Raw genomic sequence first — 20,628 nt, 5'->3', positions numbered from 1 at the left:
TTTACATTTAGAGAACAGAGTCAAAAAAATACAGAAGCAGGAATGGAATCGATACCATGAAATGCATCTTGCAACTTAACATGTTATATTGCACATTAAAAACTAATTTATACTTTTGTTATACCAAGACCATGTTTGCATATACAATGTATCAAACTAAAACTATTCTTAAATCTTTAAACTGTAATTAAAAATATAATAGGTTTCATGGTAAAACTTCTGCAATATACCCTTTATTAATGTTTGTTGAAACCTTTGAAGGATAATATGATTTAGAGATTGTGTGAATCCAATCCCTGTTATGCTATGTAATAAATAGCATAATAATGATACATTATTCTCTGAAAAGAGAACCTCTAGAGCATAAACTATCCTTTGTCTTTCTCTCATGTTTGATTGAGAAAAAATGAAGTAACTGCAAACTCAATTTTTCCAGCCATGTTACCAGAAAACTCAGATGTGTAGGTCCTTTCTAAATTAGATGCTAGTTAGAGAAAAAATATTAATGTGACCAACCCAATGCAGGCAAAAAATTGAATCTTCTCCAAGCTAAGTAAGACCTCTTGAGAGATAGTGATGAGAAAACTTGTTTTATTATTTTGAAAAAAGATAGTGAAAAGATTTACTTCATGCCATTCAATTTCTCTCCAATCTCTTATCCCCTGCCCCCCAAAATAGTCTCTGTTGCTTTTGTGAATTGTCAAAGAGTAATGTTTCAACTGCAAATTTAGGATTAGAATTATTTCAAAACATCAAAAGAAAAGGGAAGATTTTCCCTTTTCGTATAGAAAATGTAATCTACTGGAACAGAAAGCTGACTCAGCATCTCACTGTGAACACTCACTAGTTCACTATAGTATTTCAGGATTGATTAAACTGAATATATAAATCTAAAGAGCAGCTGCAAACTCATTCATATTTTGTATCTTTGTTCGTGCAAATGAAACGACACAATCTTTTGTTTTGGCTTAGCAGACATTGCATTACTTCCACTGAGCAAAAGGGGGGAAAAAAATCCTTCCTGAAATGGCTACTGTGTGCTATATGGTCTTCCCATCGCCGCAGCCTTTTCATTCTTTGAAGATAGAACTGAACCTGTCTGTAGTATAAATATTTTTGGAATTTGATGGTGAGTAACATTTGGATAGAGATAGCAACATAATATAATTGCTGAGGGTTATAGTGTGAATCTAGAGCAGGGGTAGTCAACCTTTTTATACCTACCACCCACTTTTGTATTTTTGATAGTATTAAAATTTTCTAACCGTTCACCAGTTCCACAGTAATGGTGATTTATAAAGTAGGGAAGTAACTTTACTTTATAAAATTTATAAAGCAGAGTTACAGCAAACCCCTACCGCCCACCATGAAAGCTGGAACGCCCACTAGTGACTGGTAGGGACCAGGTTGTTTACCACTGATCTAAAAGGGAAATCATGCCTCATTTAAAGAGTACAATGACTTTTCTAAGATACTATCTTCCACATTCATTTTAATTACTTTGGGGCCTTGTTGTCTATAAATGCCTATGAAGAACACCATCCTGAAGAAGGCAGTCAGACTATGTCCACTGATTCACAAATGAGCCTCAAATGTTGCTCTTCTCTGTACTCTTTTTTCTAGAGTCTCAATGTCTTTTTTTTTTTTGTATTGTGGTGACCAAAACCTGGATGCAATATTCCAAGTGTGGTCTTACCAAAGCATTGTAAAGTGGTTCTAACTCTTCACATGATCTTGATTCTATCCCTGTTACTGTAGCTAGGAGTGCTTCAGTTAATCCAAGGCTGCCTTGGCCATACCCAGACTCTTAAGCCAGTTCATTGCTGATTTGAAAGGGCTGGCTGTTTCACCCAGTGACTTTTCTCAATCCTTTGCTGGTAAAAGATCTTTGACCAGGTTTGCAGCAGAGTGTCACTCTTTGGAAAACAATGCCTTAGGGACTGATAATATATTTCAGCTGACAAGATATGGGGCATCTCTCTTTCAGTCATCAGTTTAAGTCACAAGGCAGTAGAAGCAAAGTGATGCTGAGGAAGAAGCTGATGTGCTGTGCAGTTTGTCCTGCTTTTGTTGAGGTGGTTTTCTGCCCACAAGAATCCCACAAAGAATAATCTGAAGTTGCCTTCTGCCATTTGGTCCCACTGAGCAAGTTCTGTAATTCTAACCCAAACTTCCATAATACACACTCCTATGTAACAATTGGCAAGTACTACATGTGCTGATCAGCTGGAGAATGGAAAATGAAAAATTGCTCACTCAGGTACAATTATTGATTCCGGCAGGTCATTATGTGAAACTATTGTGTATTATATTGTCCGGTCAGTGTGATTATCTGAATTTAAATGTTCAGGTTTGAGTTTCTACATCTCCTTTGTTCTCCTTATTCATTCTTATGCCTATAAAATAGGAAAGCAATTGACAAATGCAGTTACAATATGTTTGATTGACTGAGTGCCAATTTTGTAGTATCCCCTATGCTTCATGCAAACAACTAAGCAGAAAATGACAATTTACTATATCTGAAGCCAAGCCCCTAATTTATATCTGCCAAATAGGCTAAATCACATGGTAAATAAGAAATTGGTCTTAATTGATTTTAATTTGATTTTCAATATACTTGCACTTCTCTCTCATCTTCTCCCCAAATATTTTTGCAATGGGCATAAGTATGAGTTGGACTGCAACTATACTCAATTTAAATTTCTTAATTATTACTTTCTGATTGAAGAGACATAAGATTACAATTTTCTTTACCTTTCAAACTTAAAAGAATTTGGTAGTTACAATTTTCTTCATCAGATGCACAGGAATGAAAGATGTAATAGAGTAATTGACAAAATTTAAAGTGTTTTAATAAAATTTTATAGTCTGAAAAGATGCTTAGTTTGGCTTTAAAACTCTGAATATTTTCAAATAAACTGTGAGTTTAAAATATATATTTTAATACAATCATACTTTAACTGCAGCCCTTTCAAGAAAGATTATTTAACAGACCTGTTTAAAAAGCAAGCTACAATAAATCATTATGTACTGTTAAAAAGCATACTTTCTAAAAATAATTCAATAGATTTGACAGCAACCTCAGTGAACAAAAAAAGGAAAATGGCTTTTATTTTTTTAAAGCAGACACCATTTTGAATTTTTACCAAATAACAGAACAAGGCTTTCTGAGAACCTTACAATAACAATTATTCTAATGGTATTTCCAAATGCATATTTTATTGTGCAAATTGCTGTACAATAATTCATCCAAACAATTGTATAGGAAATCTCTATTGGTTTATTAAAATAATCCATACGCCTGTCCAATTCAAACACAGAGACTCCGAGTGATATACAAACAAAATAAGTTAAAACAATTTCAATTAAGAATCAATTAAGTAACCAACAGCTCACATTCCAGATGGTAATTCCAATCATACTGGTCCTAACATCTAAGTTTTTACTGTCTTTCAGAAGGCCCACTGAGGGCAATCTTTGCAGAGCAGGCCTTCCAACAGAATAGGCATACCTCTGGATCACATTTAATTACATACCTACTCTAACGGGAGTGTCTGGGATGGAGAGATATCACTTAGAAGAGGCCATCCCACAAACTGTCTTTTGTAAGCTTCCACTCATTATTAAAAGAAAAAAGAAAAAAAATCTTTTACCTACAAATACCTGTGAAACAACAGCCCTTTTCAAAATAGTTGAAATAATTGAGCAATGCCCTTGTCAATTTAGAACAATCTTAAATATGATAGAAACACTTGCAGAGAAAAATACACATGAACAACAAAGGCCATCTGTGTAAGTAAATTTTGAATAAAACTGATTTTCACAAAATAATTTTTTTACAAAATAAACTTAAACTTGGAAAAGAGATCATGGCACATGTTCTCTAAATGCCCTATGTATAAAACTTCTATTCTGAATGTAGAAATGGATAAAATACAAGCTCTTTATTAATATAGCTGCTAATTTTGCAAGGAAATAAATATGCATTTTAAGGAAGATCATTGAATGGAGATGTTGTACCAATTAGGAGAATTTGAATGGCAAGGATGCAAATATCTTATTTCAATTAATCAGATCTAGCATAGTGTGTCTATGGAGGTACTGGTTGAGGAAAAGGATTATCCAAAGGAAATGTCTGAAAACCATAAAACTTCTAACATATATTCACACGAGACAGAGATATCAGCTAGTACATTTATTTATGCATATGTATGACTTTCTCTTTCTCAGTTAACAAGAATGTTAGTTTTGAACCACCTTTTAAAAGTTGGATTTTGAGTTGCTATACCTAAGTAAGACAAGAGAGAAAAATCAGTAGCCACGGAGGGGAAATAACATGGCTTGATTGGAATTAAAACTTTGTTCCACTATAGTCATGATGAGAATCACGTGCACACACATATAATCTCTTTCCTTCCCCATTCCATCCCCATCCCCATCCCCATGTCTAGTTTATTTTTCTTCTTGATTAGATAAATACAACTTCAAAATAAATAAAAATATGTATTTTAATCTGATTGGGTTTTTTTGTTCTGTTACTTCTATGAAAGCAGATAATGCTTGCTTCTGACTTGAAACCCTAGAGCCGAACTTTTCATTTTGGAAGAGAAACTTTCTCCACATACAGCTTAACCTCATCTCTAAAAGCAAAATTACAGTAATTTAAGATATTTTGTCCAATTAATACAGGTGCCTCCAAGAAAAAAAATGGCTGCAAAAAAAAAATGGCTGCATTTAAAATCCTACAGAAAAACCTGTGTAGCACTAAAAACTATTTTAAAAAATGCTTTGAATTTTGATAGTTTTAGCATTTTCCCTAGCTCAATTGAACAAAAATAAATGTTACTTCATTTCCTGCAAGGCTAACACATGCCAAGATTAAATTAGTTGAAATACCCTTTAAAAGAGAATTTTCCTTATCCCTTGTACAAATGACTGATTCAGCTTTTCCTGTTGAGTTGGAATAGACTCTGGAAATTGGCAGACAAATTCAAAGTTGTGCTGGAAAGGGGAAAGGAAAATTAAACAGGTCTTTTGCTGACTCTTGATTCATTCCCTTAATCCTTCTACTTGATTGAACATCAGGATATACAACTTTGAATCTCCCAAAAAGAAAAGAGGCGCATACTCAGAGTTTCAGAGAAATAATTGGCCAGTACTTGGGCTGTTTTGTATCACAATTCCTATCAAAGTTGAGTTGCATGGTGGTCTCCATTGCTTGTATTTTGTTGGCACCTTTGCCGTAGAGCTTTCTCATTTCAGCCATTCTTCTCTCACCGGGCTTCTCAGCTGGGGGTTGAGCTGACCGGCTTGTGGACAAGTGAAGGCTGTGGTCAGCTTCCACATACATCTCTTGGTGTTCTGCCTCCAGCTGTTTCTGTTTCCCTATGTAAAAAAGAACACAAAGAACTTCATGAGTTTTTTTTTTTTAAAAAATATGGGAGTCCCAAATGATGCCAGCAATGTGCAACTTAGGTATGTTGTCTAAAGACATGTATACCTTTAAAACAAGAATTCTTGTTTGTATTTTAAACCCTCAACCAGGGTCAACCAATATGAACTGAAGCATACTGTTACATAAAGGGAACACTGGACCTATCTTAAAAAATGGAATTGATCATCAGCTCTTTTCTGGCCACAATTCGTAGTACTTATGTCACAAATCATTTGGATTTAAAAGAACACCCTTGTATTGTATCATCCTGACCATTCCCCAATATCTGTAATCCCTTTTTGAAGTGCCTCTGAAGATCAATACATAGTGATCATACAAAACAGGAGTAATTATATATAAGTGGGGGGAAGGGGCATGAGAGGTAAAATAGTGCTTATTACAGTCATAGACCAGAGTTCAAAATAACACATGTTAAATTTTGATAGCAAAAAAAGTAAGAATGTTACAACTCTGGAAAAGTCAGAATGTTTAATTTTACAGGCAGTGTAACATATATTTAGTATCTTTAGATATAGCCCCACTTTGCCATTTAGTGACTTTGGATCATCATCAGAAGGTTCTTGTGGGGATAATATTGATTGAATCTGGCGAGATACAAATAAAGGGAAGAGTGTAAAACATTCACAAGCTTGAGCTAATTGATGGCTGGATGAATGCGCATATAAATGATGCAATAATTATGTTGCCTTTTATCTGTTTTTGTTTTAAATATCATCACCTTCCCCTAAGCACTATAAATGCAATAAGTGGTTGTAATAACAATGTTAATAAATTATAGTAGAAATAAAAAAAACATTGAGATAATGAACATAATTGAAGAAGATTCAAAAAATACATTTTATTGCAATGCTAAAAAAGTGGTAAATAATTTACTACAGCAGCTCTTAAATTGAAAAAAAGAAGTAACATATACTTCTTTAAAGAGACATTAAATTTTTAATGTTCCATAAAGATGAAACCAATAGACCTAAACTGTTTTCTAGCTTTGGCAGTAAAATAATGCAAACAGGACAATATAAATTCAGCCAAATTGCTGGCAATGAAGACAGTTGACATTTTAAAAAAATCTTCTCTAATTAAGCTAATTTTGTGATACAACTGCTGATACAGTTTACAACCATCTGCTAAATTTACACAACTCTGACTTGTATAGACAAGATTGTGATTAAGACAGGTGTGTTGAGAAAGTTATTGCTTGAAAAACTTCATTTTATGATTAATACATTCAAATATTTAAACTTACACTCTTACAGAAATAGGTTACATTAAATTTATTACCAGTTTTGAAAAAGTGAGTAATTTGTTTACACAACTGAGTCTATGAACCCACTTGGAATGCTAATTTTAAAGTGAAGGGGAAAAATCATGATACGTCACATGATGACACGAGTGTGACCCCCCCCCCCCTGCTCTGGAGGAATCTAAAAAAGCACACCACTGATTTCTGGGATGGTACTAGAAAAGAAAAAATCCCTTGGCTCCTGTTCGTCAAGATTTTCATGCAATTATTTAAAAGAGAAAAGAAGTCTTCATATCCCTATTTATTTAGGCTTCAAAACAGTCTTTGACTCCTGGTGGCTATATGGACCAGTCCCTTTAGTTTGTTTGACAAAGTTTTTGGAAACAGTTTGCCATTGCCTCCTTCCCAGATCTGAGATAGAATGATTGGCCCAACATCGGAGAATGGAATGGAATATTCTTTATTGGTCAAGTGTGATTGGACACACAAGGAATTTGTCTCCGGTGCATAAACTCTTAAGAAAGACTAGAATTTGGTTTCTGGCCTGGCGTCTTTACTACTACATCAAACTGGCTTTCATCCCTCAATATGATGTGTATAAAATACTTTGGGATGGTTAGACATTCTGTTATGTCAAGCCAAGTTCACTGTCTAGCCAATGAAGGAGTAAAAATAAATAGTCTGTGTAATCCAGGAAATTCTTAATATTGCATAATCAAGGGTATTATACTACTTTTTAAAGTTTATTCTGTATTAACTAATTACTTTACATTATTATAGTACTTGCATCTTTCAACTTTCTACTATAATATTTGCAAATATTTCTTGCACAAATATCTTTGCACATAAAAATAATCCTGCAAATTAGAATATGAACATGTGGTTTTTGCTCTTCTTTTTCTAGCAAAAACAAATGTTAGGGTTTCAGCTGGGAAAAGATGGGTTAAATCTTTCCTAAAGGAAAATTAAAATGTATAAAATCTGCAAATATAAACAATTGCTTCAAATTATGTTGTTACTATTCTTTTAAGTAACTAATTCATAACATTAGCTTTAAATAAAAATCAAATATTATTAAATTCCCACAGATAGTAATTATACAGGAAACTAGTGGGAGAACATTTGTACAAAATAAATAATATGTGATATGCTATTTCTATAATCAATAGCTATAACAATAGCAATACAATCATATCAGTGCACAGGAACAATCTTTTTTAGCTCTGAAAATCTCAAACACCATAGTCTTTCCTGCCTATAGTGGACAGGTCACATGTTAGAAATTAGAGTAAAGGCATTTTTGAAGTATGAAATGATATTGAAAGTTGTATTTACAAATATACTAGAGCCGAATATATATCTGGCAGACAGTTAATCGCACTGGGTTAATTAGCACAATCCCATGTGACACCACTGTTGCATGAGCTATACTGGTTTAAAATGTCCTTCCAGTGCAATTCAAGATACATTGGTGCCTTCCAGTGCAATGCAAGGTTACCTTTAAAGCCTTTTATTATGGCTTGGGACCACAGGACTATTGCTGTTTAAATATTTTGATTTGTCCTACCCAGGAGGGGCATGCTCCGGGTCCCATTAACTATAGACTGATGGGGCCCAGAAAGCATATTCTAGCATGGTGCTTGACCTTTGGGACATCACTTTATCTGAGATCAGATGTGGTGTCAGATCCACCAGCTTTTGTTTGGTGCCTTGCCAGCATTCTGTCATCGATTGAGGAAGGGAGGAGGGAAACAAATGGGCAATAAGTGTATACCTTTGTGATAGGAAATTGTGAGGGGGGGAATTGTCAGCTGAGAAAGAGCAGAGTATCTTGGAATCTGGTTCATGGCAGTGCATTGTCATCTTCAAAGCCATTTGCCCTGAGTGTGGAATTTCACCAGCCTAAACATCTCAGAACTTCCCAGTGGTTGTACATGGATGGACTACGGGGGGGGGGGGGGGGGAGAGGATGCCCTTGAGATTTCATGAGAAGTTGGAAGGTCTGGTTGAACAAACTTCTTTTGTTGCCCTGCACGCAGCGGCAAAAAAACGCAACAGAGCTGGAAAGGAGGTTAGCAAAGGAATGCTTTGGGGAAGCGAGGGGAGCTGGGTGGTGTGGCTCCAAGCTCTAGAGCTCCGTGGCGGCAGAAAACACAACGGAGTTGGAAAGCAAGTGGCAAGGCAAACCCCCCAAGGGCTCAAGGAGCTGAAACAGGCCTGTCTCAAAGCAAGGCCAGCATCTATTGAAACACGGCAGGCAGAGCTACAGGCCCCCAGAGCTGCTGCCTTTGAAATGGAGAACAGGGACCAGCAGTGTGAGGTGGTCACACAGGACTGAAGTGGCAGTTGGAGGAGGTGGCAGCCACTGTCGGGCAGGTGATCTGCAGAGTGGGGTGAACAGAAGAAAGCACCCCCAGTGGTGGACAAAGCTGATGTGTAACAGCAGTGGAGGCCTTTCACAGTCACAGACTCCGAAAGAGTGGAAAGGGATCAGGTAAGGCAACCAAGCCTCACCCGCCCTCCTCTGTAGCATGGTTTGGGAGGGGAATGAAAGGGAAGAGGTGAACAGCTGGGTCATTGAACAGGGAGAGAAGCCCATTTCCCATCTCACCCAACTGTTGATAAGGTGGGGGCAGAACTGGAGGACAACATAAGACATCAGCGGAGCGACCAGTAGAATTTCTGCCTCCTTGGCTAGAAGTTTGACGACTACCTGCGGGATGAGCGGGAGGGGAGGGAACGCATAAAACAGTCCCGAGGGCCATCTGCACCTCAGCGCATCCATCCTCACCGCCTGAGGCGAGATGTTCTTCTCGTCAGAGAAGAATCAGAGGCCTCTGAAGAGTTGCGCTTTGTTCTCAAGGGGTCTCCCTCCCCTCAGAACATCATCAGAGCGGCATAGGAGTGGTTGTCCTCCTGGTCATACTCCAGCTCCAGGAGCAGATCTGTGAGTGCTGTGGCTCATGCCCGGTGCTGTCCTACTGCTTCTGATTCCCCTCACAATACTGTCAGCGTGGAAGGATCATCGCAAGAGGTGCATTATGGCATCGAAGCGCAGTAGGCCAGATCCTCCACTACAAAGGGGGAAGGGAAGCAAGGGCACCGGTGGGAAGAATTCCCATGGTTCCTCAGGGAGCAAAAGTTTTCAAAGAGAGGAGGTTAGGAGGCACAAGTCCTCAGAGAAAAACCTTGGAAAGGCCCAGGGACAGGCCAAATCCCCTGAACGTAGGGTCTCATTACCTTGTCCTTCACCTGACAGACCTGGAGGAGGGGCCCCTTCCCCACCTCAAGGTGACAGGTCTCCCTCCCTGATAGAGGACGGGTCTGAGGAGGGGTCTCCTGCCTCCCTAGGCTACCCGGATTCTCCCAGTTCCTCCATAAGGGAGGAATTAGAGCCCTTCCTGTGCTGCATGCCCAAGGAGGAACCAAGGCCTACCACAGACAGGGGTCGACATGTCCCATCTAGGGCTAGGCTCATGGAGGACCAGGGTCCAGCACTGTCAGCTGAAATGAGAGAGGTCATTGCCCAAGCCATCTCCCAAGGCATTGCCAAGGGGATCCATCGGAAGGAATTCCACCCCAGCAAAACATTCAAGTCCCGTCCACCCCTGGTTCAGGCCAGGGATTCCCACCCAGCCTCTCCTGATACTTCTATAGTGGCAGAGGAGTCCATCTGGGAAGAGGAGACCGTGGATGATTATGAATTGTCGGAAGACGAGGATCTTCTTCCAGATAAACATCTCAGCAGTGCTGGATTTGTTGTGCACGGATGGACCACAGGGGGATGGTTAGGGGAAACCAGGGATTTTAGTTCTGTGTTTGCATGTGGGAATTTTTGGTTCTGCTTTACTCTATTGCAATCAGTCTCTCTTAGTAAAAGTGCATTTTCACTTCAATCAAACGGAGTCAAGAGTTTTACTTCCCTAAGGGATCAGCCTGTTTTGTATCCGGCCCAGATGTGTGTGATAAAGCAAATATCTTGGCTTTTTGATGGCTGTTTAGGGGTACTGTCAAAACTGACTCAGCTTCATTGTTGTCTGCTCCTGATTTCAGCTTGTAGTTTTCCAAATAGAAATGGGAGGGGGTTTGGTAAATTCCTAGGAAGGGGGGAGGGCTAAGAAATGCATGAGAGCCTTCTGCTGCCTGAGAAGAAAACCAATCAAGGCCAAGTTCCAAGAACTGTTCAAATAGCGCAGCACTATTTGCCCAAAACAAAGGAACTGCAGTTAGTGACAACTGATATATATTAGAGCAGTTAGCATACACTAATCAAAAACATTTCTCTTTAGGTATAGGGGAGGTGGTTCTTGAAAATTATGCTTAGCTTGCTGAATGCCTACCAGCCACATTTAATACGCCGTTCAATTTCCTTTATTGTATCTCCTTCCAACGAGATCCATTGGCCAAGGTATATGTAGAGGTCTACTATGTCTAGCTGTTCTCCAGATACAATTTTTTTCCTTTCTTTGATGAATTTATTAAACACAACCTGGTTCTTTTTCAGCTTTATTTTTAAGCCAAATGGTTCTCCTGTTTTGTTCAGCTCTTGTATGTGTCTTTGTAGCTCTTATGGGTCTTGTGAGAAGAGAACATCATCATCTGCAAATCTTAAGTGATTTAAATAGGTGCAATTGATTTGTATTCCATTTTTTGCCAAATCTAGCTTGTGAAATACTTCAAGTGTTCTGTCCCCCCTTCTCCACTCGTTAACAGACGACAGGCAAACAAACTTAAAAGCAACTCTCTTTATCAGTCCTCGGCTCAAACTGGCTGCGAGCCCAAAATAAAACTAAACAAAATCTCTGCCTGAAGATAACGGAATGCAAAACAAATCTCTCTTACGGCAACACAAGGTGAACAAAAAGAAAGCAAAGCACTTCTTCAAATGTCTCTACGAATCAGGGTTACAGAAATCAAATCACTTCTCCAAGTGTCCATCAAAGAAACCACAACCGAGGATCAATGAACGTTGAATGAACGAATGAACGAACGTTGACTCCTGCAACCAGGGCGTGGCACCATCTGTCTTTTTATCCCCTAATGAGCCCCAGCTGCATTGTTAATCTTGCATCCTGAAAAGACTCACAGAAGACTGCTGCTGAGTCACAACATCAAGACAGCCTGAGAAAAGGATAGGTGATATTGTATCACCTTGTTGTACAACTCATTCTATATTGATTAGAAAGTATTATATGTACTGTTATATGGGGTATATGTCCATTTCAGAGAGAAAACAAAGCCTTTTAAATCCCTCTGATATGTTTTCCCTAGTTCAATATTTAGGCACACTGCATATTCTACAATGTTATAGATCTTAAGGCTATATCTATTAAAATGTTTTTCAGAGTTAATAACATTGTTAATAATAGCAATTAACAAATATAATAAAATGTTTGGTTTAAAAATGTTTTCATAACCTTGAATGCTAAAAATGGAAATTTCTTAAAGAGAGCAAAAATACTTATTAGCTTTCATCTAAGATACTCCCTTTGTAGGTAGGAAGACTTCTATAGAATGTCGCTCCTAATGGAAAAAACAAGGAAATTGACAAAACTTTTTTGCATTTCTGCTGGCTGATCTGCAAAACTATTTATGCCTCAGTCATTGGAAGGATTGGTGAATTGTCAAGAAGGATTCTTAAATTAAAAACAAAATAAAATTTAACACAATGGGTATTTTACTTTTCTTGTTTGTTCTTTTTACTGCTACTTAGTAACATTTAGTCATCTTGAATTCTAGTTTTAGAATTTCTAATTTCTGCAGTTTCCTTATTTGTTCTCTCTCTTTTTTAAAAAAAAGGCATTTCCAAACACTTGTTTCTTTGATAGAAGGTATTAAAACATTTTAGTTTCCTTTACATGGAATCAGAATTATCAAGGATTTACCCAAATGAGAAGGCACAGATTGCCTTCAAAGAGGTCCAAAGTCCTGTTTTATCCTGAATCACTTGATGCTCGATTTTTGTTTCAGGAAAATCACAACCAACTTCTGACTTCATTATGATATTTAAGAGACTACTGACCTTATGATGTCATGACAATTATATTCCATTATTTTGCAATGTTTGATTTACAATAGTATTTCAAAATCAAAGCAAAATAAACCTTGACTGTTACAAAAAATAATCATATTTGCAGTACTAACTTTCCATATAAATCTGTTGATTTTGCATGTTCAGTAAGATTTGAACCTATCTTCACTGACAGCACTGATAAAATCATTAATGCATTAACGTTCTACTTACTTTATTTTCCTTCATGTAGTTTGGATAATCATTAGGATAACTCATCACTATATTAAACTAGAGTGGTGTGGTGGCCTAGTGGTGAAGACACTTACTTCCTACTTGGAAGGTTGAGCGTTCAATCCTAGGTAGTAGCAGATATTTCACTCCTAGGGCGCAAAGAAAAAATAGGTGCTGTGAGCTCCACATGGCACCAGGAAGGACACCCGGCCAGTAAATGCTCAGTTCCATTCAGTCGCCCCGATTCTACCCCAAATTAAGGGATTACAGGGTTGTAAAATGGGATTTTAAAAAATCAATATATTAAATTAGATGAGCAAAATAGGACACTTTTAAAATACATTTTCTAATTAGGGCAAATGCCACATTTTGCTGCATTTTAAATTGTAATGTTAATAACTAGTCCAGTACACTTTTAATTAAGTTTACAAAGAAGTTACTGATTTTCTGAAAGCAAATGTAACAAATGGATTACCGTATAAAATTGGATACTGTGTGGGATTTTAAAAGAATCTTTTCAATGTTTCAGCATACATAAGCTTCAGAATATTTCCAACCAACATTCCATTTGTGGCATTAGGATGAACAAAGGAGAACAGGGTAAGTATAACACACTGTCTCTGTAACCCCAGAAATAAAAGTTTCCAAGAGTTAAACAACTATTTGATTATCAAGTTAGCTTAAAAAAAAAAGCACTATGCTACAGCCAGGAATAGAACCTCCAGCTGTCTAGCAGCTGTCTGAGTAACTATTGGTATCCACACAAAAGGATAAGTTTCACTGATAGACATAAAGCTTCTCTCTAGAAGATTTTTTTTTAAATTAAAATTGTTTCCATGCTTCTTGGCAACAAGCCTGTCAGTTTTGAAAGAGGCCGCTTGAGAGGGTATAATTAAAGTGAGACTTTGTTCAGTGACATTTACCTATGACTTTCTTCTAGGTGTCCTTCATATTTTTAAAATTTCAAATTATTTCTATCTAGAAATCTGTATGTCATTCATAATTTTAGATTAAAAGTATCAATTTGTTAAATAAAGCTGCCAGATTAAATCAACTTTACCTAAAACTTTTGTTAGTTTTAGAGGATTCCTAAAGATTTCTTTTGATTGGATACTGGCTTTGTCTCCTGCTAACTTTATTGTACTTTTTGATGAATATTATGACTAAACTCAGAAAACTATCATCAGAAACCTCAGGTTTCTCCTGTCACCATTTAGCCATTTGGTGGCTAGAGAAACAGCAACCTCCTACAATTTGTGGTTAATAATGCTTTGCAAATTTAAGATATGTTGTAAATATGCTATAGATATAGAATATATGGTGGGTGTGAATAAAGATTTAGGTCTACTTTCAATTACTATGTGATTTGGGGCCAACCAAAACTACAGTGTTGTCAGAAGTGTGTTTTTGTATGTGTACAATAACAATAAATCTGGGTCTCCTATATCTTGGTTTATGACCTCGGTGCCTACATTCCTAGTTCTAATTCTATCTTTCTGTATACAACCAAAGAATTCAACTTTTGTTTTTGTTTCTTATCAAATGAGATTTGGTTTGTTGTTACTATGGGTTAGTTTGAAATAGTGTATTTGATGCTAACTTTAATGTATGTAAATATTTTTATATCTTCTTTGTGGAAAATTGTTGAAAAAGCATGAGGTATACACAGATACTCTTAGAAAGGGAATGCATATATTTACACCTGATGCCAATTTCAGGAAGATATCACACAGTGCTTTGACTATCATCAAGCCAATTATACTTTTCAATTAAGAAGTTTCCAAAATATTTCTGCATAATTCTGTAACTTAGAAGAATATTAAGTGAAACATAACAGCATCTTTCTAGTTGCTTATAAATAATAAAGAGAACTGGCTGGATCTGTTAAAGTTTCCTCGGGAAAATAAAAGAGAAGCGTTCCCACCCACTGCATAGCGTAGCAGTTTCAGCCCCTACACACTGCAATCATGTAGCTACATTTACAAGAGCAACATGAGACAGCCAGCTGTGTAGCTATTCAGCAGTGGAAAAAAGAGGAAATTATTCTAAGTGATATTGTATATCATTAAGCAGACAGCCTCACTTATTTTATGTGTTTTCATGTGACTGACTGGTTGTCCAGTCTTACTTCACAAATCTTTTCCAAAGGATCATTATAATTTCTGTTTGTTTTCTTTCTCAAGGCGTGAATTGCAGTGTAGACAAAGAATTGTCACTTCATAATAGGCAAATTGACAAAATAAATTATTCATCGGGGAAACTGAATATTTCAAGTTTACTTTTGTCTTTGGCATACTACTTTAAAGTCACAGCACTGTCCTTAAGTTTCACTTATTTCTACAGATGTCTCGTGCTTTCTTTATTGAATGTAATAGATTCAGATTTTTAGTATATTAGGAGATAGAATACATATTTTTATCATCATTGTTATTTTCTGATGTTTAATTTTGATGCTTAATGTTTGTTTTATTTTATTTATTCTGCCAGCTCCCTTGTATGTTGAAAGTTTTGTATGTTGAAAGTTCTATCATATAAGTAATATTTTAATATTTCAATGAAGTATCTGAAAACTGAAGTCATATATTCCATTTTATTTATTTACAAAGTGCATTTGGTACAGTAACTGATAGCCAACTGGGTATGACAGAGCATTGATGAGGAACAAGATTTCTCCCTTTTACACATACAAAAAAGCCCCTTAATATCTTTGCTAGGCAAATCTGCATGTTAAAATGCCACAAAATCACCTAATCGCTTAAGAACTTAATCTACTGACTCAATTCTCAATCCCAAATCTAGAATTTTCATTTCATGCTAGTATAAGACTTGAATCTAAAAAGATGGGGAAAATGTCCTCTAAAATGGTTTTCATGAAATTAAGGCCATGTGCAGGAAAAATTAATACCAGTTCAGGCACTATTTTGTTGGCTTATTGGTGTCAGATACAGAAGTAAATCTTGATTTAATAAATCAGTAAGTGGGGAGATGATGTCTGTAATTCCTGATTTTCTGTTCAAACAAAGATTGTATCATTCACAGCAATGTTATTACACAAATCATAAACCTTTTACACTATATATAATGATTTCCTTATGCAAATTATAGCATGTATGTCATTTCATGCTATTTACATGATTATAACATTACATGTGAAGTAAAATTACATAATAAAATAATACTTTTGTCCCATCTAAATTCTGCTGCATCACAGTCTACTAATTCAGGGTATGAAATGTTGGTACACTAACTGTCATAACATCAAGAAAAAGCAGATTCAGATGTCCTGAAATTTGCATCTGGGAACGTTAAGCTCTGCCACAGATTGGAGGAGTCCTAGGGTTTTCCCTTGTCCCCGCTTGGCAGAAGCACAAATTGGGCAGCTAATGTCCTTTTTAAGTGACAGCCACCAGAATTGGTACTTAATCAAGTGTAACATTTTTACAGAACCAAACTGTCGACCATTTTTTAAATCATCGCTTTTCTCCAGGATTAATTATAATTAATAATTATTACCTATAGAAGAAAACATACCCACAACTTATAGAATCATAGGGTTGGAAGGGACCTTGGAGGCCCCACAGTCTAAGTCTCTGCTAGAGTAGGAGACCTTATATAACTTGTACATAGTCTTTCACTAGGGCATATGGGAAATAAATTTGACCTTGAATTTGCAAGATACTATTGCATTCCTAATTCTAAGCATATAGGACAAGATGCAGTAAACAATGGTCTTTATTCTATTCTGCTTTCTGGATGGTATTCCATTCCAGCACCATCAGAACTCAAAATAAATGTCTCATCTCTCTCCTTCTCACAATCCCCTTCGTCTAGGCCACTTTTAAAACTAAGTTATAATTAACAAAAGAGCAAGATTTTGTAATAAGTGTTGGTATATTTTAACAGCTGTGGAGACCTGTGATTCTCTAGCTGATGCTGAACTGCAATCTCTGGCTATCAAACATATTGGTTAGGCTTACAGAATTGGAGTTTAGTAGTATAAGGTCCTAAAGATAATGAGTTTGGGACTTGCCATTTTGAAAATGTTGTAACACAAACTAAAGCCTAAGGTGAAGATAAATTATGGGTGCAGGATGATATTAAATAACTCCAACTTTGCTTTATGTTTTTCAATTATTTTTTGCAGGAAGTAAAATACAAATCCTCTAATCTTAGAATTTACCATAAGAGTAAATAACTTTCCCTTGTAGTGAAACTCCCTTTCTTGAAAGAAATAATTTTTAACTTTCTAATTCATTCTGAGTATATTTGATGGCTCCAGGATTAATTTATATGTATGTAAAATGATATCCATACACACATATCCACCCACAATAAGCAGTAATAACAAAATAAATAAACCAGCAGTGAATTTTGGATGTAACTTTCTCTGGAAAAGTGACTTAACAATAAAACAAGGGGACTGAGAGAAAACTGAACTTTCCTGAGAAGCAACACAGGAAACAGAAGTAGAATGGGAAAAGAATGACTTTTCCTAAGAGATGCTCTTGGCATCAGTATCTTCTTTGGTCAACAGATGTTCTTACAAGCTCCTCTGGAGAAAATAAATCTAAAAAGAAGAAATATTTATAAAAGTCTACTGGTGCAGCTGCAGTCATTAGTGGATTAGAAGACTGCTTAGGATGGGAGAGTCCTAAATGATTAAGAAAGCCACCCTCTATTGTCCAGAGAGAGAGGTTCAATAGGTAACTTCCCAATACCTTCTTCATAGCATCTGGAACTTTCTAGTCATAGAACTTTTTTACATGTCAGTTCCATAATATACAACTAATGATATCTTTACTAGCTGAATACCCATGCTCCGTTATGAAATTATGTGATCGGGCTTGATAAATCGACACTTACAGCTTGAAAATTAATGAGTGGTTACCATCAACCTCTCCCCTCCCCTTCTCTCCCTCAGGCTTGCCCCACAGGAGCCCCACCTATCTTATCACCTTCTCTCCCTCAGGTTTGCCCCACAGAAGCCCTACCTATCTTATCACCTTCTTTCCCTCAGGCTCCTCTCCAAACTCCCAGCTAGCAGGCGGGATGAGTCACGCGCTAGCCACACTCACACCCAAGTTTTCAGGTTGGGAGAGGGAGTAGAACGTCTAACTCCTTAGCATCAGAGCGTGTTAATAATAATATACAAAATACTAATGCTCTGATGGTCATTTCAAAAAATCTTTTGTTACCAAGCACCTAGGGAGCCAAGAGGAACATAAGTGCCAAATTTCAAGTTTGTAGGCTTTATAGTTCTGGAGATTTCATGATTCCTGCATGAATGTTTTTGCATTTATATATATATAGATAATATTTAGATTTTATAGCTTTTGTCCTCCCGAAAAGATAAACTGAATTTCTTGAAAAAAGAGAAACATACATCATGCTGACACTGATAGGCTTAATAATATGACCACATTATAAGTATCTCAGGCTTCACAGAAAGCTCTGAGTTCTAGTCTTACTTAAGGCATGAAAATTGGCGGGATGACTTTGGCCCAGTCATTCACCCTCAATTCACAGAGTTGTTGTAGGGAAAGTAGGAGGAATAGGAAGGAATATTAGGTATGTTCATTGCCTTGATTTATTTAGAAGCGTAATAAAGATGAGATTAAAAAAATATATTTATATCATAATCATAGTTCCCTCCTTCTCTAGCTAAAAGCTTTTTTTTCCAAATCTAAGGCAGAAGTAGTGAGCTCATGAGTGGAATGAAAAAATAATCAGATACAGTCCCACTATTTAACAGTATATAATTCTGTGTTAACCCAGTTGATACACTGGATTACAGCTTGAGTGGATTTAAATTTTAAAAGTCCAAGAAAAGTAAAACTAAAGAGAAAAAGACATGATGCTATTTAGACATTAGTTTAAGACCTTAATTTCTGTATGATTCAAGATAAGCAACCATTTCCTCATTTTATAAACTGTCAGATGGATAAATTTTAGATATAGAGACATTCTGCAACAAAGCATGGAGGTGTTGAAATGTAAGTGATTTCATCTTTAATCCAGCTACTAAAGAATTTTCAGGAAGCCTTTTTTAAAACAGAATGTTATATTCCTCTTTAGTTTTAAGAACAATGGATTACCTAAGAGGATTAGTCTGCTCTCTCAAGTTCCTGATAACCAGCATTTCTGAAGAGTTTCACAACTAAATGCTGAATGCATCTGACAGGTGTAATAATCCGGAAAAATAATTTCATGCTTTTAATAAATAGCCTCTGGGATGTCATTCAAATACATTCACAAAACATATTCTATAGGTTAAAATTACAAGTTCCACAGGAAACATATGAGAGATTCAGAAAGAGTGGCCAATATTTAACAAAACAAATAATTAACCTATTAATAATTTTAAATGCTGGGTTATATGTATATCTCTCGATAGAGAGACAAACAGACAGGCAGGCAGATGATAGATTGATATATTTTGTTGAATTGATGAAATCTGTGGGAAAGAAATGGAAAGGAGTATGTTGCTGTCTTAAAAGAAAAACACAGAGAAATCATGCAAAACATGACTTCCTGATACTTTCTACCCTTACATCAAAAATGGCCACAGGAGGCATGGGTATTTTTCTTCTTTTGTGTAATGAAGCAATACAAGTAGTCCTTGACTTACAGTCAAAATTGAGCCCAAGTTTTCTGTTGTTAAGTGAGACATTTGCTAAGTGAGTTTTGCCTCATTTTATGACTTTTCTTGCCACAGTTGTTAAGTGACTCACTGCAGTTGCTAAGTTAGTAACAGGGTTGTTGAGTGAATCGGGTTCCTCATTGTCATACTTGTCAAAAGGTTGCAAAAGGTGATCACATGACCTTAGGACACAGCAATGGCCATAAGTATGAACCAGCTGCCAGGCATTTGAATTTTGATCATGTGACCATGGGGATACTACAAAAATTGTGAATGTGAAAAATGGTCAAAAATCACTTTAAATGGTCACTAAATGACCTGTTGAAGGTTGAGGACTACCTGTATGTTATATCTGAGAAAGTATATATGTGTTGCCTCTGTGTGTATAAATTCTGCTTTCCACAGAGCTTAATATATATACAGTATGTATGCCCTGAGAAACCCAGGACAGGGTAAATATGCCTATTATGGGCCAACAGGCCAAGAATGGGGGAGAAGTCGATGGACTGGCAATGATATAATCAGTCCAACTGATTCCGGTGTGGGAATCCACTTGTGTGACTTCCTCCTCTTTACTGTCCCTACCTGGATATAGACCATTTTCAAGTTTGAACTTTCATTTATTGGCTTCTCCTATGGTTTTTCAATGGATACATACACATATACACAACACATGCAGAAATACACGAAGCAATGCCACACATGGTTTTATTCTGCTTTACTTTCAGGGACCTTATCCATGCAGAGTTTTGAACTCCTTATGTTACTTTTTTTTACAATAGTTTATTTTCTTGGAGGGAATTAGAACCACTATGTTCTCTTTACCTGAGAATCATAACTGTTGATTGTACAACAAGGCTACTAATTTGGCATATTATATACATTTGGAACATGGCATATGATATGAATTATAAAAAGATGGCATTTAAGAGAAATGGAAATAAAAAATTGTGAGGGGAGAATGGGTCGACACAGGTAGGAGCAGGGGAAGGCAATCTCGTCCTTATTGAAATGTTAAGATAGATACAGTGTTTCAAAAAAATTGACAG

The 20,628-nt window shown here is 36.5% G+C and overlaps 1 protein-coding gene across 3 annotated transcripts in view; it reads right to left on the bottom strand.

Moving 5' to 3' along the window:
• Window positions 1–3,085: 3,085 nt before the first annotated feature.
• Window positions 3,086–20,628, bottom strand: part of GEMIN8 (gem nuclear organelle associated protein 8) — a 38,656-nt gene continuing 21,113 nt past the window's right edge. For 2 of the 3 annotated variants that reach the window (XM_032226917.1, XM_032226918.1), the window contains exons 4-5: window positions 13,035–13,088; window positions 3,086–5,385 (exon numbers count right to left, since the gene is read on the bottom strand). In XM_032226917.1, the coding sequence (XP_032082808.1) occupies window positions 5,129–5,385; window positions 13,035–13,088 (311 nt within the window). In that variant the 3' untranslated portion in view covers window positions 3,086–5,128. The remainder of the gene's footprint in view (window positions 5,386–13,034; window positions 13,089–20,628) is intronic. The other variant, XM_032226919.1, reaches the window with a different exon arrangement.

The sequence above is a fragment of the Thamnophis elegans genome, chromosome 11 (genome assembly GCF_009769535.1).
Source record: "Thamnophis elegans isolate rThaEle1 chromosome 11, rThaEle1.pri, whole genome shotgun sequence".
Taxonomy (NCBI): Eukaryota; Metazoa; Chordata; class Lepidosauria; order Squamata; family Colubridae; genus Thamnophis; species Thamnophis elegans.
This window is presented reverse-complemented; position numbering and strand designations above follow the sequence as displayed.